This window comes from Physella acuta, unplaced genomic scaffold (genome assembly GCF_028476545.2).
Source record: "Physella acuta isolate Inbredline_101_S28 unplaced genomic scaffold, ASM2847654v3 ptg000412l, whole genome shotgun sequence".
Classification (NCBI taxonomy): Eukaryota; Metazoa; Mollusca; class Gastropoda; family Physidae; genus Physella; species Physella acuta.
This window is the reverse complement of record NW_026731931.1, coordinates 1,659,623-1,682,644: the sequence shown is the minus strand read 5'-3', so window position 1 is coordinate 1,682,644 and position 23,022 is coordinate 1,659,623. Positions and strand designations below refer to the sequence as shown.

General features: G+C 33.7%; 1 protein-coding gene across 1 annotated transcript; it reads right to left on the bottom strand.

Annotated features, from left to right (window-relative positions):
* Window positions 1-2,510: 2,510 nt before the first annotated feature.
* On the bottom strand, window positions 2,511-14,163 carry LOC131942580 (uncharacterized). Its single transcript, XM_059302474.1, has 10 exons — window positions 14,140-14,163; window positions 12,441-12,540; window positions 10,917-11,111; window positions 10,625-10,711; window positions 10,039-10,329; window positions 8,911-9,219; window positions 5,708-5,998; window positions 4,101-4,415; window positions 3,410-3,595; window positions 2,511-2,671 (listed from the first exon to the last, which is right to left on the bottom strand). Exons 1-10 carry the CDS (start codon window positions 14,161-14,163, stop codon window positions 2,511-2,513), a joined length of 1,959 nt encoding a protein of 652 aa, XP_059158457.1.
* Between the last annotated feature and the right edge of the window lie 8,859 nt (window positions 14,164-23,022).

Here is a 23,022-nt window from a genome sequence, read left to right as displayed (position 1 = left end):
TACCCTTTCAACTGTCGGGGGCAAGACACATATGAATTCTACTTCATCTGCCCAATGTATGGCTAGGTCTAAATAGGAAAATCTTTACTTTAATGAACACATAAACGTATGTTAGAGATCAAGAGAATGATTACAATAGTTGAAAGTAATACAAAGTAAAAGAGAATCAATCACGACCATTGTGTCTATGATTCCTATCAGGATCAAAGATACACCGCAATAGACAGCCATTTGGTGTCGCCTTGAAATAAATTCACGCTTTATTTATAGATGCATCTATATTCTCCCCCCCCCCTCCATATTCGTGTAAAGAGATTGATGAACGATCCCATTGATGCCCGCATTCACTTTGACTGATCCCACATTCTCTATACAGATAAACAAAAACATTCACGAGCTTATAGCACCAACCTGTTTCTGTATATATTTTACAGTGATGGTGCAGAGTCTATATACAACAAAGAGGGTAAAACTGATTACTTTGCAACTTGATGTGTTATGTGGGAATTTATTGTTTCGCCATTCAGTTATCAAAGAGGTTGTGAATGATTTATTACTTTACAATATTGTCAACTAATTTTAGGATTAAGATAGAGTGATAAACTATTACAGTGCTAATATTCTTTTCATATTGTTTATTTTTATAACTCTATTCTTTTTAGATGTATTGGAGAATATAAAAAGTCGACTGCATACTCAAACTTTTTAGTACAATACGTGATTTTAAAGAATAAGGTTCTGTCGTCACACTTTTTGTCGGTTTTTGTTTTTTCCTTTGTTATAAAGAGGGTGGTTCCACAATTAATATGTTATATAATATGAACACTTAATTGTCTATGATAAATGTATGTATTTTGTGCATCTACAATAAACTAAATAGTTGTGTGTTTTGCCATATATGCAAAAAATTAAATATATTTTGTTATTAAAAAAATTTATTATTATTTCTTAAACCTTTAGTTTTTTTTGTAAAAATAATAAATCCACTAACCTGATAGTAGAATTACAACAAAAAAGATATACATGCTTTATAAAATAATCTTGTTCTGAATGGAGCATTTAAAATAGAGAATTTATATTTTCATAAAAATTATCCATTACGATTGAAGTGTATTTAATTCATAAAACATGCTACACGGCAAAATTTATGGTTTCTCTAAAAGTCAATATGAATATAAACACAGTTAATGTAGTGTTAAAATAACCTTCCTTCTCTTTTCTGCTAAACGTAAACTTAAGATAAGACATTATTGGAAGTGACGGAAAATCGATACTAGAGACCAAAGTACTTGAATTGTATTTGAAGTATATACGCCACCAGTGGATTATCACACAGGAAGTAAATATAGTTTAGTAAAGAGACATTTACTTTGTATCGGTGCAGGTCTGAGGCGTAGCGACCCTTCCCGGCGCCCGGGGACAAACTTTCAATTTGGCGTCCCCCTCGGGAACAAACATTCATTTTTCAATTTGCAGCCCCCCCCCTCAAACTTTCCATTTGCACCTCCCTCAAACTTTCCATTTGCACCCCCCCCCCCCAATAGTTTTAATATTTTTAATGACAAACTGCACCTAAAATGAGATTTTCATTTGTTTTTCCAAGCCATTTTGGCGCCCCCTAAGGTCGGCGCCCGGGGACATATGTACCCCCCTGCCCCCCCCCTCTTCGCTACGCCTCTGGTGTAGGTTTAGCAAAAGTATAATTTGATGGCGAGACGAGCGGTTACTTTCCTTTAAAACATGATGAGAAACAACATGACGCCAAAACATTTTAAAAACGTCTATTTCTATTGCTTAAAAAAAAACGATTACATAGTTTAACTAAAAAGTGTAACGGTGTGGTCGGATGTTTATGCTAACAATAGCTAACACGAAAGTCTCGAGTTCGAATCAAAGGCTCATGAACGATTTACGGAAAGTCAGTTATGAATTAAGTGCTATAGATTTAAGGTTTAGGTTAAATAGATTACACATTTAAAAATATAAAATAAACACCAGCCACTCAACATAAAATAAAAAAAAACATTTTAAGTAATGTTTAATATTTTTAAAATGGAATATTTGTTTTCATTGTATAGGCCTACATATTTTAGGTACAAAATTATAGTATACATAAATTCAGAAAATCATTTGTGTGATTGATTTTCAACTCTCCATTTCACAATATTTCTACTAAAAACGATAATTGTAACATTTTATTTTATTTTCAATGTGAATTATTTTCAATATAAAACAAAAACCAATTAAAAATCATTACAGATAGTATTCTAACATAATCAAAAATTAATTATTTAATTTCTTTACAATTTTATCCGATTTAATAAATTTCGGCGAATGTTTATATATAATACTTGAGATTTTTTAAAACCATATTCCTCTAATAAAATACACATTTAAAAAAAAAAGTATGCACTAAAAAGATATTTTATCAAACAATGTAACTGCTATTTCCTTTAATGTTCACTGTCTCGGAGTTGCGGATAGGTTAATCCAATTGATTATCTGATGTGTTAATCCAATGGATAATCAGGTGGAGGTTCAAAGTAAAATACAAGAGCGCCAGAGCTGTCTTCCATTTGAACTTTCTGGTGGTAGCTGTCGTCTGTCTCAACTGTATGTAGAGGTGGTTCAGTTGTTGTGGCAGTGTTTGCTTTATCTGGACCAGATAGGTCTTCACATGTGAAAGAAATGATACTTGAATTATATCTACAGTCGCAAAGTATTAGTTGAGTTATATCTACAGTCGCAATGTAATACTTGAATTATATTCACAGTCGCAATGTAATACTTGAATTATATCTACAATCGCAATGTAATACTTGAATTATATTCACAGTCGCAATGTAATACTTGAATTATATTCACAGTCGCAATGTAATACGTGAATTATATCTACAGTCGCAATGTAATACTTGAATTATATTCACAGTCGCAATTTAATACTTGAATTATATCTACAGTCGCAATGTAATGCTTGAAGTATATTCACAGTCGCAATGTAATACTTGAATTATATCTACAGTCGCAATGTAATACTTCAGTTATATTCACAATCGCAATGTAATACTTGAATTATATCTACAGTCGCAATGTAATACTTGAATTCTAATCTAATATTTGGTAAATAGCATTTTTTTTTAAATGTCACAATTTTGTGCATACACATTAAAGAAAAGCAACCATTCATCACGCAGTTACATACTTTTTAACTATGGGTGTTTATGGTGTTTTTTTATTAGGATCATAGTTAGAGTAAGAGCTAAATTCACGAACTAAGTCAATATATGAGCTTAGTGTAAGGTATTTAATTTAAAGTTTAAAACTATATATAGAATCAGCGCTGAAATACCAATACAGTTAAGAAAAGTGATTAAAGAGGTCAACAAAGTAACATGATCCCAATTCTTACTGTTTTTTAAGCTTGCCCTATGGAGATTCGATCCACTAATGCCATAGTCATGGTGTTTAGCTCTACGACTCGACCACCTATTGACAACAACTCTTCCGACGATGACAGAAGTAACCAGTAAAATCAGCAGACCACAGGTGACACCAACATAGACCATGACGTGGAGTTGTGTGACATCTTCATTCACTAGTGAACACAATATGAGAAAGTTGTTAGGTGTGGGGTTTTTGGTGGTGTGGGTGATGTTTTGATTACATATCCAACATTTTGAAGCATATGAAAACTAACGTATCTATGCCGCACTTAATACTGTAAACGAAACCGCAATCGAAAATATATAGTCCAACATTGGTTTCTAAATTATAATGTGCCCCGCACGACTAGTATGACATTAAATAATATCTATAAACGACAATTTCGGACATAGAGAGTAAAGACGTTATCGGAACACGAGTCTCTTGGACAATTGGCAAAATATATTCTGATAAGTACAAGTAGATATGTCTTAAAGATAATCATAACATGGAACTTTCAAAACGTTTGATAAATTTAAAGTAAATACCCCCTTATGATTGGCGCATTGCTTATGCAATCAGAATATCTTAACATAATACTGGTAGTAACAAAATAACACAAGTATTTCAAGAATAGACTATAGACAGGTATTTATATCACAAATACAAATATTTACCCTTTTCACTCATATCTTGTTTAACGACATCAAATGTGAAGGTGATATTTCCAGCACTGTTCATTATAGTGAATATATACGTCAAAGATATCTGTGTGTTCTCGTCATAAATGGTCAAGGTAACTAAACCAAACGGGGGTGTCAGCTTAGTATAGAAGACGTTATAGTCGTCAGTGTTGGACATGGACTGGCCCAACTGTATCTGTAGACCGTAGGCCGTGGGTTCAGGATAGCCCAATATCTCCAGTGTGATGGTCGTGTTGCCGCTCTCTGGTATCTGGATGGTCAGAGATCTGTTGACCACAGCAGGGGCACCTGAAACATACACATACATGTATATAACAGTTCACCTGAAAGTATCGAGTTCGAGTCCACGAATCTACGCCTTTTCTTCAAATTTCGAGGTTACTGAAACTAGTTTAACTCTACTTCACCTCCCCATAGACGTCAAGTTGGGAAATGTCTAACCGTATTTTTACACAAGTCACTGTCTCCCCTTTCATAAATAGGAGAGCTTAATACAAGTATGATGTGATTTTAGAGTGTCTAAGATACTGGGACTATGAATAAAAGAGAGTAAAAATATGTTAGAGTAAAATCAAAACAAACGGAGATGGGCGATTGTTTTTTACCTATTATTAACACAGGCAAAACAAGTGCTTATAAGAGATTTGTAAACAATGTAACTATTCTATATAATTAACGTTAGACTGTTTCAGAATTAGATATGTGTAAAAGAAGCTAATCAGTATCTTTTATCAAATATGTTTAACATGTTTGAAATTAGCATTCCTACACCTTTCATCCGATATCTATGAAACTTTGGGAACTTGTTAAGAATCATGAGAAGTTTTTCGCGTCATTTGGCGCCCTGGCAGTAGGATGCGGACCATAGGAAGTCAGGGGTACTAAGTGATGCTGTTGCTTAAATAGCATACCGGCGGTCGGGTGACCCGTAGCGTCCCGGTCTCCAATAAGAGCACTATGGCGCCTACATTCGATATAATGAGCACCCTGCAATATGGACACGATGAGCCATTACATTTGACTAAACCTAAAAAGAGGTCACAACAGGTGCCCCTGCGGTAATGTAACCGGTATCTCTTTAAAGCTTCCCGCGACGGCCCTGACAACATTGCGGTCGACGAGTTGTGTTACCCTTCACTTTACGGAAGGCGATTGACGTAACTTAAGGCTTTCATAACGCACGCCCTGGGGCGTCTGGAGAATAGTGTGAACAGCCCCGCACCGTAACAAATGATACCAAGAAATAAAGTGCGGGCATTGCTTACATTTAACTAACTCAGTTTTGGAAAACGATGTCAAACGTCTTGAAATACGCGATTATTGACGCGTTGTTGAAACCTTTATTCAATGTTTCGTCACTATGTGTACGACTAGATCGCAGCAATGCGCGGTGAGGGTACGTTATTTTTCTATATAAACGTTACATTACTAAAATTGACATTTAAAAATTATGTTGCTTTGAATTCAAATTAGTTGAGGTAATTTACAATTTTAATATATTATTTAATATTGAATTCAACTTAGTTAAATGAACACTAATTAATAATTCCTTGGTCTGTACTTAAATACAGCGAACTTACATTCCATCAAAATATCAACAAATTTCCATATTTCGTGCGAATTGGTCTCGAACCCGTTGCTTCCCCAACAGAAATATCGACCTGAATCGGTACACTGCACTTCATCAAGAACCAGTTCCAGCCGGCTGCTGTTGGACCGTTGGTCTTGAATTCTACTCAGGTTACTTCCTGTTATAACAGCAACTGCTTCTGGAATCGCTTCGACTTCACAGAAAAATTTGATCTTTTCACCTTTTGTCAGTTCGATTGACACCATATCATTTACTGTAAAACTTATTGTTACTGGAATACCTGAAAATACATTAGAAATCTGTTCGAACTGAATCATTCATTACTTATGATGATTTTCTTTCACACTTTACATCACAAAGTGCAGCTAATGCACACTTCTGGATGATTTACTTTCATTTTGTTTGGAATTTCGACTAATACAAATTGTACTTTAATTAACAACTTTACCAGTTTACCTCTACAAACACAACTTACACATAATCTTTATTACAGATCATGGTATATTTGGTTACGTTGACAAATATTTTAAGTTGTAAGAAATAATGTTATTTTATAATTATACTGTATAAATAAAATAGTATGAGCAAAACTCAAACATTATTTTTGTGTGTTTATAATCTATCTATCTATCTATATACTACTAAAAGTCAAGTTTGTTTACATGTTTGAATATTTATTTTTTTGTTTGTTTGTTTTTTTGTTTGTCCGATCGAGTATTGTGATATGTTCGACTCTATCTGGAGAGCTGTAAAATAGTATGTAGGTAGAAAATAATTTTTTAATGCAGACAGACTGTTAATCACACATTTATTTAAAGACGTTAATTAATTTATTGATTTATTCATACGTAGAGTAACCCTAGCATATATGTTGGGGCGCCAAAATGGTTTGGAAAAATAAATTGAAAGGTTGAGGGGGGTTCAAATCAAAAGTTTGAGGGGGGGGGTGCAAATCGAAATCTTGCGGGGGGGGGGGGGGTCAAATCGAAATCTTGCGGGGGGGGGGGGTTCAAATCGAAAAGTTTGTCCCCGGGCGCCGGGAATGGTCGCTATGCCTCTGAGTGACAGACGTGATGTTTTTTGATGGATGACCCCCGAAACCCACAGTTATCCAACGGATGACGGGTATTCTAGTATACTACTAAAAGTCAAGTTTGTTTACATGTTTGAATATTTATTTTTTTGTTTGTTTTTTTGTTTGTTTGTTTGTTTGTTTGGCTGATTGGCTATCTCGCATGGTTGCACTCATCGTGGAGAGCTGTAAAATAGGTAGAGAAATTTTTTTGTTTTAAGACAGACTGTTAATAACACATTTATTTAAAGACGTTAATTAATTTATTGATTTATTCATACGCAGAGTAACCCTATTTTTTTTAAAAGTGTAGAACGAGCACTACACTCGGCGGGACCGTGACGTCACAGTTTTTGTTTACTCTTTAGTACAATAAAATGGCGGCGTCTATCGAAGAAAATTGTGTTCCCATTCAAAAGTTTAACGCGTTCTAAATCTAATTTTCTGTCGGTCATAACTTTAACAATACGTCCGTTTGCTGTATTTATTACGTTTCAACACTTATATGAATTTTCAACTGTCTTTTACATTTAGTTTTACGATAAATTTCTCTAGATCTAAAATCTGTCCAAGAAAGTTATTTATAGATCTAGATCTAGAATCTAGGACAATCTAGGTCACATCAAAGATTTATTAGTTATAAATACAATAAAAAAAACGAGACTTAAGCAAACCAGTCGTAGATCTAGAATATAGATAATTCTATCTAGATTTAGATAATAATGAGTTTCTATATACTAAACTATTTTAGACCTATTTTGTATAAATCTTTGTTTGGAATATGGTAATTTTGAAATGCTCGCTCCCGGGCCTATTGGTGTAGCTTAAGATTCATACGCGGCTTAGATGCCGGTAATTTTGCTAAATTATAAACGTAAATTCTAAATATAGCTCAGTCGTAGATCTAAAATATAGATAATTTTCTATCTAGATTTAGATAATAATGATTTTCTATATACTAAACTATTTTAGACCTTTATTATTTTATATAAATCTTTGTTTGGAATATGGTAATTTTGAAATGCTCGCTCCGGGCCTAATGATTAGATCTAGATCTAGATTCTAGATCTAGCAAGAAAAACTAAACTTAAGACTTAAGCAAACGAGTCGTAGAATCTAATCTAGATCTAGATAATTCTATCTAGATCTAGATAATTTCAGACCTTCTTTATTTTATATAAATCTTTGTTTGGCTAATTTAAGATTAAATTTAATTTGAAAGTTACTACTACTAGACTTAGATCTAGATCTATGCGCGTAAATCAAGTTGCAAAAGGAGACTTAAAATATAGTATAAAAATTCACTTGTGACGTCACGAGTAAATAGCTAAGTTTGTAGCGTAGCCTTCTCTCATGCGGGTGGCACAGGTTCTAGACCAATATGTCAATGATAATTTTTTTTTCAATTTTTTTTTTGATGTGAATGATAAAGTTGCCTATCTGAACTTGGCAGGATACAGGGCAGGTGAAGTAGAGTTCATCTGTTTCTTTGTCCTAAGCATATGAAAGGATAGTGTGGTCAGAGACATGCTCGGCTGGAATCGTTTTTTAAACGATAAAAACATGTTGTCTGAGACTTGGCGGGACACTGGGCAGGTGAAGTAGAGTTGAGTAGGTCACATGTGACGTCAGTATAGCTAGGGATAGTCCGAAATCGGTGTTTTCGGTGTTTTTAAAAGATAAGAAACATATTTTTGAATGTGGGGTCTGTTTTTTGTGACGATAAATGACACTGCAGTAGCGTAGCGAGGAGGGGGGGGGGCGGGAGGGGAGGCGGGGGGAGGCGGGGGGGGGGGGCGGGGGGGGGACATATGTTGGGGCGCCAAAATGGTTTGGAAAAATAAATTGAAAGGTTGAGGGGGGTTCAAATCGAAAGTTTGAGTGGGGGGGGGGGTGCACATCAAACGTTTGAGAGGGGGGGGGGAGTTGAAAATCGAAATCTTGCGGGGGGGGGGGGGGGGTTCAAATCGAAAAGCTTGTCCCCGGGCGCCGGGAAGGGTCGCTACGCCTCTGAGTGACAGACGTGATGTTTTTTGATGGATGACCCCCGAAACCCACAGTTATCCAACGGATGACTGGTATTCAGGTTATTAATTAAAAATCTGATCACTATCCATTACCATTATATTCTTTTTTAACGACATCAAAAGTGATTGTACTATTTCCAGCAACGTTCAGAATAGTGAATATATACGTCAAAGATATCTGTTTGTTTTCGTCATAAATGGTCAAGGTCACTAAACCAAACGGGGGTGTCAGCTTAGTATAGACGACGTTATAGTCGTCAGTGTTGGACATGGACTGGCCCAACTGTATCTGCAGACCGTAGGCCGTGGGTTCAGGATAGCCCAATATCTCCAGTGTGATGGTCGTGTTGCCGCTCTTTGATATCTGGATGGTCAGAGAACTGTCGACCACAGCAGGGGCACCTGCAACATACAGATGTATATATGTATGTATATATATATATATATATATATATATATATATATATATATATATATATATATATATATATATATATATATATATATATTTATATATGTTTTGATTGTATTAAAATCTCAAGTTAGATTATAGACCCAGTGGGCGAGGTAGTCTTATGGCTCTTAACAGGATAATCATGCACCAGTGGCACGAACTCGAAACACAATGAAGTGGACATATCAACTGGTTATGCACCATTGAGACAACTGATTCCGATTTCAGCCTGCTTTTTTCTTTGAATTTGCATCCAAAAAGAATAAACTACAAGGCATCAGTTGTTTGATTTTGGAATTGACTCTCCTAGAAGAGTGGCTGTCCCCAGCTAACGAGCCTCACCTGCCTGAGGGTTCGAACTCGAGACTTTTCGGTTTAGCAACTATGAGCTTTACCGACTCGACATTGCAATGCGATAATACTTATAAGTTTAGAAACGTTATTGAAATCGTTTTGTAAAAGCCTATAAATATACGAACCATCTTTGAATGAGGTAGATCAATTTAATAATCAATTTAAAAAAAAAAAGCCTCTTGTAGAGTCACTTTATCGCGTGGTCGAATGTTAGAGCATTTGACTGCTAGCCCGTATTTCTCGAGTTCGGATCCTTTTAAAATGTAACGATGTTTCTACAACGTTTAACTTTTTTATTTTATTTCGTTGAAGAATAATGTACATAAAAAGCTATGTTAAGAATTGAGTTCATATCAGTCAAGTATAAATATCTTCACAGCCCCGCTATTCAAAACAGAATAAAGAAAACTTACATTCCATCAAAATGTCAACATATTTCCAAATTTCGTGCAGGTTGGTCTCTAACCCGTTGCTTCCCCAACAGAAATATCGACCTGAATCTGTACACTGTACGTCATCAAGAACCAGTTCCAGCCGGCTACTGTTGGACCGTTGGTCTAGAATTCTACTCAGGTTACTTCCTGTTATAACAGCAACTGCTTCTGGAATTGCTGAGACTTCACAGAAAAATTTGACTTTTTCACCTTTTAGCAGTTCGATAGTCGAATTGTTATTTATTGTAAAATGAACCGTAACTGGAATGTCTGCAAACATAGTAAAGGTTTCATTATTTCGTCTGTTCAAAACTTCATTTTTTAAAAACATTTCATCAGAAAATCGCTATCTATATTTATTTTTGAGATTTGATTTAATATAGTCATTTTTGGCCCGAGTGTTACGCTGTATTAGCGCAAATTGATGTAGATTTTTTTTTTCAGATTTATTATTTGACTATTTAATTAATTTCTAAAATTACGTAATCAAAAACATTCGCACTGGTAAGATACACTTATTTGAATGAAAAGTGATATTTTAAATTAAAAAGACGAATAAAGTTACCAGCAAATTGTGGAACAAAGTACTCAGCACTTTCAACTGTTGTTGAGTTGTCTAAGTATTCACGGCACTCATACCACTGATTGATTGCTACAAAGACAATACATATTTATTCTTGATCACAACCATTAGCATCTTTTAAAATATGTTCCCGTTGTAGTTAAATGAAAGTTTTAACTCTTTATTTATGTAACCTGTGTATTTAGTATTTTTTGTGTCATTATACATACGTACAATTTTCAATAACCCAAATAGTAAACATATTTCTAAAAAGTTTGTTTATTTCTACTTTTACCTGACGACATACAAATATAACCAAATGATGATTGGCAGTTCCTGTCACTCAGATATCCCGAAGTAGAAATCTGAACACAGTTTTCACTTTGCAATAAATTAGCCGCATCTTTATCAGCCCACATGCCATCAAAGCTTGTTGAACCCCCGTCAATCCATTTCCACTCTCTATTTTCCGTAAAAGCGCCGATCCAGTCTATCAGAAAGATGTGATAGCTAAATAATTATTGAAACATTTTACGTGATGGCATGATTACACACGTACTAAATAAAGGAAATGTGATGATAACTGTCTTGAGGTAAGGGGTTATCCATAAATGACGTCACGCTATTTTGGATGATTTTTACCTCCCCCCTCCCCTCCGTCACACATCGTCACAAAAAGCCCTAAAATTACGTCACACCTCAGCCTACAACCCCCCTCAAAATTGCAGTTGAATTTTTCTTAAAACATCGATATTTTTCCAAAATCTTGTCTTAACTCTCTCAACATCGAGTATTCTAATCAATTCCTATTTCTAACATTGCTTTTTATAATGCAATGTCGCACCATTTGACCCCCCCCCCCCTCGTCACACACCGTCACAAAATTACGGACCCCCCTCCCCCCTACGAGTGTGACGTCATTTATGGACCACCCCTAAGTTCTTCACAGTAAGGGAAATGTAATTATCATTTGTGTTCGGATTGGACGTATGGGCGAAGTGGGAAATAAATATATTTGAGGTGTCGGAAATTAGAGGAAAATATAGCTTTTTGAAAACATATATTTACATGTTGTTATATAACTATTTTTTATATAAAATTAATATGACTCTATAAAGAAATAATAATCAATTAGGGTTCTATGCAAACAATCAAAAAGCTGACAAAAAAGAAAACTGAATAAATAATAGCCTGCAATTTAATAAAAGCCAAATTTGCTAATTATTATTTCATATAAATACCCGTGATTGTAGTTTATTGTACAAATATTGAGAACGAAACTCATCACTAAAATGTACGTTGCTAGCCTAGTTTTAAAACCTATACTTAAACACACTTAAACTTTTTGAAACCTCATAAATAATTTTACCTTTAAAATTCAAATATCATTTACAAAGACAGTCCTTTATATGAGTTAAAACTAAAGCGTTAGTAGTTTTTTTTTTGCTCTATTTTATTGCTTAAAAATTATTGGTAGATCTAGTCTTTACTTATAGCAATTTATATTTGCGCATTAAATTGAGTACATGGTTTTCCCGATGTAGCCTAAAGATTTGCTATAGTATAGAATTATATTAAGTTTGACGTTTACATTTGCACACATTGCTTTGTTTGAACTGTTTAGGTAAACAATAGTATCATAATAATAGCTTAAATTTTACTAAGGTGTTTAATAAAATAACACACTAGATGGGATAAGATATAACACATTTTAGTTAAAAGAAACTTCTCAGGGAATGCGTAAATCAACGATTTAGAAAAGAAACATTGTTTTGTATAAAAGAACCAGAGTTTTTAGTGTGTTCAACCAAATCCTTACAATTAGCTTGAAGAGACTGAAGTTTGGACTTTAAATACAAGCGTTCATCATCATTTTGAATAGTGGCTAAATGTTGATAGACGACTGTAGTGCATTCAGTCTGAAATATATTATTGCATACTTTGTTCCTAACAGAAATTCATGTTAGTCTGTATTTTTTTAGAATGAATATTTTAATGAAAAATCAAACTGGTTTAATACATATTTAAACAGAAAAACACGAAAGTTAGATGTGATAAATAAGTAATGATAATAAATTTGGTAAGTATATATTTTCAAAACATTATAATTGCGTTGTATTTGGGTTAAAATAATAAACAAAGTCAGATAACGCTCAGGCGTATATTAGTCGTTTCGATTTCAATAAGAAAATAAGCGACATAGTTTATTTTTAAAGGATATACACCTCAATTCCTGAAAATAAAGTAGAAAAATAATTCTAGGGAAATCGGACCAAAACTCAGTCGAGTATTGAACTGTAATGCTTCTTTTCTTTAAATGTGCATAAAAATGAAAAAAAAAGCACTCTCTAATGAAAGGATGTAGTTGACTGTAGTCGTCAGAACCGACCACATCAACACGCAAGATACAAAAAAAATATGTATTTGACGAATAAACACAGAATACCAATATTTAATACAAAAATTATATGTAGTTAAAAACCGGATCCCCATATCATTACGGGACGCAGGCGAAAAAAAATTGAAATTTATTTATAACTATTTAAAACAAAAATTATGTTTTATTGTATTTGGAAATGTTAGACTATTGTACTTGTGTGAATTTTGTGAAAAATTATGTTAGGAAAAAGTTTTAGTGCCGGTTATGCTTGATAACGAGCACGAACAAGAGTAGATCTTCTTAAATTTTGACATTTTAAGTGCTAAATACAATTGAAACTTTTATCAATATCGTACTTCTATCTAATGAAATTTAACAGTAACCAGTTTTAACTACTTCGTTATATCAAGTATACAACAAGCGTCCCACAAGTGGGACGCTAGTAATTAATATTCCCTATAGATTGTTGCACAAAAGTCTCATTTATGGGACATTAACGAGAAACACAGATGAAAATTTATGTTAAATCCTTGTTTATGGTGAATCAATGGTTGAATTTGGGGTGTTAAATAGTATTTATAGTTATTTAATTATGACCTTGACCTATATATTAGTTATAAACCAAGTGCGTAAACGTTAAATGATATCAAACAATTATAAAATTTGAGGACTTGGGATGTTTTCTTTCATGAAATTATAGACGAATCAGTGCGTAGCGAGGTCGGGTGTCACCTGGTGCGGCACTTAATGGTGTCACACCCCAGAGGCGTAGCGACAAACTTTCAATTTTCGATTTGCACTCCCCTCAAACTTTCGATTTGCACCCCCCTTCTCAAACTTTTCTCTATATATTTTGTTGTTTTTTGCCTTGGTGTCACCCCCCTAAATGGTGTCACCCGGTGCGATCCGCACCCCCCCCCCCTCCGCCCCCCCCCTCCCCCCTCGCTACGCTTCTGAGACGAATAACTGGAATAATTTTGAGGAACATACCAAAAACTTTAAAAATTCATTAATAGTTCTATATAATTTCAGGTATAATGTTAATTTTGTAAGAGCTGATTTTTTAATGGATCAAATAATGAAAGTAATACACACACACCAGAAACATGTTTGATGTCAGAATCAAAAGTAATTTTACCTTAGCATCATACCAATTAGTCATTGTCGATTCAAATCCAAAACATCTCCCTGATAGATTATCTTCAGTTAAATAATCACATTCTTTAAATGATAAAAGAAAATGTGTTACATCATCTCTTAAGCAAAAATAAAAGTAATACGAAAAACCTTTAAAGCAACAAGCGTTAAAATGCTCTGAAAATAAGAAATTAAACAAAATCTGCTTTCTCTTACAAAAGCTGTTAGCTGTAAAATATGTGACTTATCTAATTTTGATAGTTGTTTTATTTTCTACTTTTTAGTGATTCCTAATTTATGAAGTGGACACGACTAAAAATATTTCCTTTAAGCGTCATCAATAGCTTGCGATATCTGAAAGACTATTATCTGCCCAGTGAAAGAAACTGTCCGTGATCACAGTTAACAGAAAACAGCAAGCTGATCAAGCTAAGGATAGTTCTTGACCTTGCTACCTCCCTTTTGTTTGAAATTGTTTAAAAACTCTTTTATCCGTCGCTAATAACCTTGACAAACTCGACCCGGCTAGACGATTTAAACGAGCGGACATGTCGGGTGGAAGCGTCTAGCCAGTTATCTCCCCATCTGTTATTGAATATCGCAATCTGTCTAGTTATCGCTAACATTTAATCGTTTTTGTCCCTTTGGTTTCGAAACAGTTTTGTTAATTTTTTATGTTTAATTTAACATCTCATTAAATTTAAAAAAAATAACCAGATATTCATTTCCCTCGTAGTCGAAGGTATCTGGAAAATAGCTACGAAATAGCTACTAAAGAAGTTTTACATAATTTAGCTACAAACCCACAAACAGATGTTGTGATTTGTGAACTAAGTAAAAGCTTGTGAAAAAAAATAGAACCAAATATTGTAGCGTAACATCCATTATCTCATAAATTACTGAGGAAGTACTGAGAAAGTTTAGAGGAAATTTTGTAATCGTGCATACAATTGAAATACTCCGACTCAGAGAGCTGCAAAAGTCGATGTTTGAGTAACTAGAGTACAGTTTCAGTTATGTTCATACAATTTCATATATAAGTAATACATTTTATGCATATGCTTCTGTCGCATTGTAAACGATTTTTGATCAAGGGTAATGGCATTTTACTTTATTTCCGTGTGAGACTATGACGTTTAGGACTATTACATTTAGATGAAATGGTGTATATAAGAACACAATCTTAAACTTAGATGTTTTAGTGCATGTTGTTAAATACGATTATATACGACCGGTATGCGACGCTCATTCAAACTTAGCAATATATCTAGACTGTTATGCTAGTATTTTATGTTTTGTTTTGGTAAAGTAGGTCCTGAATTTATTCCTGGTGGATGCACTTGCTACAACGAATACTTCAAGATTAGGACTTCGCAATCTTTAATGTAGGAGAACGTAATACTTGAACACGATATAATTAAACAGATTTTTTACATGTTTGTTTACATAGACCTCTTCACACCTGTGACTTTTCTACATAGCTTGTGGTTGCATTATTTTTTTTGTCTACGACGCTGTGATCTACGGATGAAGTAATAAATCTCCCAAATTTAGTATGCTGAAGTTTGTGTTCAATTAATATAAAATAAATAACTCTACGACCGTATAGACATAATCTTTAAGAAAGAACCGATTAAGGTCAGCAGTTCTCAATACGTTTTATGAGATTTAGAAATAAAAGTTGATCTCGTTATCTAATATACAATATTAAAAATACAATATTTATAATTACATACATAACTAAATAAGCCACACATCTTGAAATTATGTATACAATTCTTAAACATAGCTAAAATGGAGTTTTATCCAGTAGGTATTTAGTTCTGAAAGTATGGCGAGTAAACTTAAGCTCAACTTTTTTAACAAACCGAAATGGTTATGTCGATCATTACATACTACTTTCCTTAAATCGCCAGTCGTTCTGACTTACATGTCAAGATCATTACTTCGTATAAAAGTAACTACCCGCGGCGTGCGATAACTTTTTGTTCAAGCACTGTGGGCTCATTGTTTCCAAATATGTAAGATAATTAATTATACTTACGCGTGTCTACACATATGAAATTGTAACTGCTTTGGCACATGGCGACGTTTAATTGTGCGTTGGAGTCTATATAAACACATGAGTCGTTCCTCACACCGTTGCTGGGTTCGAAGGTTTGCCACAGGTGACTAATATTGGCAGGACTACCGTCGGTCCATCTCCACACACCTTCCTCTTCCAGGTCGTTGGCTCCTATCCACACTGACGTTTATTAAAACATTGAAATAAAATGGTTCTCAAGATTAAAAAAAAATTCATTGTTAGTTTGGCAAACATTTATCTGCATTAATTGCGTATTTTTAAAATTAGAATTACATTTAAAATATATAATCAATTGAAATCTAACTACGTTATTATATATCATGAATTAAATTTATTGTATTATAGTGCGAATTTAATTATTATATGTAATTAGCCTGGTACAAACGAGTTTTCTCTTGTCACCTGGAGCGTTAGCCTCTGCTGCAATTATGTACATTTCCTCTTCTGTGAATATGGCTGCAAGAGTTCCAGGGCCCTTTAAGTCTGCACAAAACGACTAACTCACAAAAAAAAAGTATATGTATATATATATATATATATATATATATATATATATATATATATATATATATATATATATATATATATATATATATATATATATATTAATGAAGTGACAGTAGATTATGAGTTAAGATTGCATTCCTTAAATTATTTATACAAGAACAAACACATTTTATGAGTATTAAAAAAATATTCTAAACTAAAATTCAAGATATCTAAACGTGAAGTTGTTTAAGTATAACTTAGTCTCCATATTTGGGATTGTTCGATTCAAAAATCATTGTAAAATAATTTATAATTTAAACAATACCTTGGCTTCAGACCATGTAAGACTTTGATTAAAAATGTGATAACAGCGACCATTGATATATCTAGATCTCGGTGAAAGGATGCATGGTTTGTTTGCTATCACTTAATTTGTAAATAGAAGAGAAGTATAACTGTATGTCATATTTATTGAGTAATACTACTAAAGATAGAAATAAAACGTGAAAGATACAACTCAAGTTTACAACATGTTCTTCTGTAATTATGATGGAATCGTGAAGCTTAAGAACTTTGGTAGTGCATTCTGGGTGCGAAAACATTTTTTTACGTAATGGAAATTGATACAAGTTTTAAGGTTTGTGATATAAATAAAACATTACTATATAGGCTTACATGTATAAATGAAAATAATTAACAAAATAGTTACACATTATTTTCAAAATCAAACCAAACTATATCCGAAATACAAATATAAAAACAGTTTAACTAATTAGTTTTCTGGTACCACAAAAGAATTCGTCTACAGAGGAGCTCACTATAACGTAGAGCTACACTACTCAGTGATAATTAATTGTCGTAAGAGTGTCTAATACATCTCCGACACTTCGCTATCTTTTCTTCTTACTCAATTTTAATTTTTTTCCTATCAAAATTGGACATATTTTGGGAAAAACATTTCGGTTATTCGAAAGCAGTACTGATATGCAAACAAGCCAGAGAAGGACAATCTTATTATAAACTGTTTGCATTTAAACCGCGGCAGAAAACTAACTTATAGTAGATTAACATTCGTGAGTGTGGAGCGTGTGTTCTATTTAATTTTTCCACTCTTATATCTACTGATACAACGTCATACATGTCAATCAATTTAAGCTAAGGCGATTTACTCAATATGTGTTTGTTAAGTTAGAACGATAAATTCAAGGTGACTTGAGTCATTCCTTAACTATTGAACTTTGATAAGTATAAAAACATGTTGACAATTAATACTTAACTGTGTTGGAGTAAATCCCCCTTAAATATTTCAATTAGGAAAAAGGAAGAAGATGTCATGCACTTAAAAAAATGAAAGTGCATCTAGAACTCTTATCTATTAACTTGTTTGGGCTGTTATAGAAAATTATACAAAAAAAATACGTTCTCTATACATTAATTAAATTATGATAATCCTACAAAGAATGAGCTTACACGATTCATTAAATCCAAAGTGTAAGACAGCAATAACTTGTCGTGGCCCCATGGGCTTGTCATCTGATGAGAACCACTGGACATCACTGAGAGTGTCACTGTAGCAATAACACGTGGCTGACGTACCTATCAGTACTGACCCGTTGATGACCCGCTCACCTCTCGGACAGTTGGATATGACAACCTTTGCATCCACGTTGGTCGTTATGTCATCTATCAAATACATACACAAAGACATGTTTTTACTCATGCTTTTTGGGTCGGCATTATCGTTCGGTAGATACTTGCACACATTTATTTAATGTAATTTACGGTAAAAGTAACATTATTATCAGACCATAACATTAGTTTTAAGTAATGATTTAGTTTAGAGTGATTATAATAGTTAACGCTAGTATAAACGCTTGAGTTAGAAGCTAGGTTTTAGGTCAGATGAAGGTTGTGTTACTATTACTGAGCTTATTGGCTGTCGTGACTACAGTTGCAAACTTATGCACGGTTAAATGGGCTCGGTTCTCGTCTCATTATATCTGCACTGTCTTTTTCTGGACTATCTTATGTATCCTATTGATTTAATGCTGCTACCTCAGTTTTATGGAAGTTGCGTTTTTCCCTTTTAGGACTTCTGGGTATTTTTTTCAACTAAATCGCTTAAGATTTAAAGATACATATTATAGCTCCATAACTTTAAAACATATTCGTTTTGTATTTTTAACGCACAATACTTCAATTAAAAAATATATTTCCAAATAAGTGTTTCGCCTAATTTTGCCAATGCCATGCAAATATTGGTAAACACATTATCATAAAAAGGGTCACACCTTTATGCTACGATTATAATGCTGATAAAAAACATTATTTTATTTATTATTTAAAACATTCCTACATGAGTACTTGACTTTACCACCCCTTCATATGCCGAAGTCAGGAAACATATGAACACTTCGTCATAGATCGCTATTTTTAAGTGGAATCGTTACTTATATTAGTGCATGTTAAATATTTCTTATACCTCTACTTAATTAAATTATCAAAAAATATAATATTACCTGACATAATAAGTAAAATGAAGAGAAAACACTTGCTTAAACTCATTTTGTGTCTAGTTCAAATGCGAATTAGAGACTATTCAAATAGTATTATAGGCCTACAGCTTAGATAATTCATTTACAGTTTGGTAAAACATATGGTGCTATTTATTTAGCGTATTATTGAAAAGAAAAAAACTTTGCATTTCCGTATCTGAAGTCACTACGTTTAGTTGTGTCGAAAGTGTTCACTAGCAAGATAAGATTATGTTCACTGTAGCTTCTAGTTCAAACTATTAGGCCAAAAAACATAAGGGGTTGTAAATTATAATGGCTAATTTATAAATATTAAAGTACTGATAACATTTTTTTGCACAAGGGGAAGTAAGTTGGGCAAGTAGGTATTCACTTCATTAACATTGAATTCATTTTCTTATCTAACAGTATATTACACAATACAGACAGGTATCCTACTACTACAGTGGGAAGACCGAATTCTTGACAAAGTGCGTGCGTGTATCAATTGGTCAAATTGATACATGAATGCATACATATATGCTTGCCTTTATAGATGGTTTTACAATTTTTTTTTTCAGTTTTTAATCATCCTTTCGAATTAAAGTTGAGATTGAATAGGCTAATACTAAAACTACGCACAATTTTTTTTTTTAAATTAACGTTTCGTGAGTCAAAGGAATAAGAATTCACCTGTTTATCTGACTTCGGCAAAGGCAATGATATGTGGCCAGCACTATGCCAAACTGACTTTATTTTACCTAACGTGAGCTAGGCACCCCTAAGAGCTGGGTGAGCTCAGTAACGTTGTACTGAACTTGAGAGTTTCAGCTTAGCAGTCTATCGCTCTAGCGCTAATCCAACCAGCCTTTTGCATCTAAAGTTATTTGCTCTAAAACCCGACCAGTATTTTATGATCTATAAAAGAGAGTTATCTACCCATACAAAGTTTGTAGCCATCTCTCAGGCGAGAAATTAACCAACTGTGATAAACAGTTCACTCTCAACTTAAATGTGATCTAACGATGGCTAGTAAAACATTTTTTATCTCCCCTTTATTTATTAGAAAAGTACTTTTAAAATTAAATTATAATGACTAAGCTAGTTGCTAATTAGATTTAAAAAAACCCTTGCAATGTCATCAAAGAAGAACATATCTGAAAAATTAGAACGAAAAGACTATACTTATAATTGGTCAAAGTTGAGTAAAAGATTATCAATAAAAAGTAAATAAACACACATTGTGAAGTAAGTAAAAGCTTGTAAAACAAGACGTTTGAATCTACTTCTCGGTTTCTTATTTTATTTCAGACCAGTTCAAAAAGACGTTTAATCGATACTATCGACAGAGGGCAATAAATTGTACACAGGTAAACTCTTTGAGGTGTGGTTATCAGACAGGAAGTTTCTTAGTCCAAATGTTCTGCAGGAAGCACCCAGTGGCGTAGCCAGGAATTGGTCATGGGAGGGGTTCAAATATTTTTCCATAAGTATTTAATCATATATATATATATATATATATATATATATATATATAGGGGTGTGAGTCCATGGGAGAGGTTATAACCCCCTACTCCCCCCCCCCCTTGCCTACGCAACTGGAAATACCTAAGTACCTAAGTCTTAGATTAATTTGATCTTATCGTATGGTGTAGTTGTTTTATTAGGGCGATGTGATTGGCCGCTTTTCACATTGTAGCCAATTTTTTTAAGAAACACTCAATCTAAGATAAATTTACATAGCTAAAACATCTAGCTAAAAGAGCTACGATTGAAGAAAATTATTACGCCCCATTATTTTTGATAAATGGTGTAGAATTTTTAAATTTAAAAAAATTATGTGGCTACTTTTTCTTTTGTTTATTACTTAGCTAGACTACTCAATCTCCCTATACCCGCGTTTTTTTTTTATGAAATGAAGAATATCTGTCGTTGTTTACGCCAACAGAAAGTGTGTTATTTGTCTGGTACAGTTTAGATCAGTGGTTCCCAACCTTTTTTCGAGTGGCGACCCCCTTTTATAAAAAGTAAGTGACCCGCGACCCCCATAGAATTAAAAAGCCAAAATTAGTATGGAAATTAATAAGCACTAAAATAAGATTTTCTAGTAGACTTTTAATATGAACTACTCTTGATAACTGTTTTAATAGCATGAGTAAAATTGCATACTATTCACTAAACCTTCGTGGTTAACATTTTGATTGAAAAAAATTTGTTAACGCCAACCTTTGTCATTATAATTATCTTAATTTTGTTTTTAATCGAAGAATAGTGTTGAAAATATATTATCGAAAAGTCAATACATTTTACGTTTGGGTATAAATGGTGAATACTACACCAAAATTGTGTCTGCAGTTTTTCATCTTACTCGGAATCATTCTGCAAATCAAAGAATTCATCTTGTAATTCATCGGGAATGCTGGCAACATCAAGGGAAGAAGAGAATGGGCAATTCGTAAATGCAGATTCTTCTTTTCTTTTTTCAGCTCAGAGAAATAGCGATGCAGTTCGTTTTCAAGAGATTCAAGATGCCCAGAAATCGCTTCTTTCAAAATTTTAATTATCTCAAATTTACAATATTTCCAAGATTTATTTTCTTTACCGATTTTGCAGTTTTGGTAAAAATGCACCGAGATTATCATGGAAAGTTATAATATCCGTTCATTTTCCCTGAAGCTTCAGGTTAAGCTTATCTTGATGTTCGAACACATCTGCTAGGTATGATACTCTCTCCAACCACTCTATGTTGTTTTAAGTATACCAAAAACTCTTGTTTCCTTTGCACTTCTAAGAACAATTTGATTTCGGATTTCAATTCAAAAACCCAATTTACAACATTTCGTTTGACAGCCAGCGTACTGTAGTTTAGAAGAGCAGAACCTCGTGATCTATATTAATGTTTTTGCTCAGTTCTTTGACGGCTCCAGATTTTATATAAATTTACGACTTATACTAGCAATGGACTCTTGATGTCGATTGATTAGGGCAGTGGTTAGGGAGCTAAATCTTTTCTGTTTTCTGAAAGCCCGATTTTGAGCTAAACACAGATGGAGCGCTATCCGTACAAACCCCCACAGCCGTTCTAACCCATTTTAATCACCCAGTTTCAAAAAAAGGTATTTATTTTCTCCATGCTATCTTCAAAAAAGAGCAACTCTTCTTTGCTATCATCCGCATGAATATAGACACGGACCAGCAACTGCGAATACGAACTCACGTCTGTTGATTTATCAACTTGAAAAGCAAACAATGGTAAAAGCTTAACTTCAATAAAAATGTGTTATTTAACATTTACATACATGCAGCGTTTGATGAGATTTTCTCCTAGTGTTTTTTTTTGCTTGGCATTTTCTATTGCGACTTCATTTGATGCTTGCACTAATGCTGGTGAAAACTTCCTGTTCGATCAAGTCTCTGGCTTTCGCAACTAGCTTCTTACCGACGAAAGAACTCCATATATTTTTTGGTGTGTTCCGAATGACTCGTCTCAAATGACGTTTTAGTTTTGAAGATTTCATAGATTCGTGACTGAGAACAACTTTGTACAGTGCGCTTTGTTTCTTCTCTATTACATTTCCAGTGATGTTAATGAAGCCGAATTTTAAAAAATTCTTCTAAATATTTATGTTGTGTTTCAAATTACTAAGGTTTAGTATACCAGTTGGCGACCCCCCCCCCCCCCCCCAGAAAGACCTTCGCGACCCCCAAGGGGGTCGCGACCCCCAGGTTGGGAACCCGTGGTTTAGATCAACTTACTTCGGTTTTGTCTATCTTTGATTTTAAAATAAATTTTCCT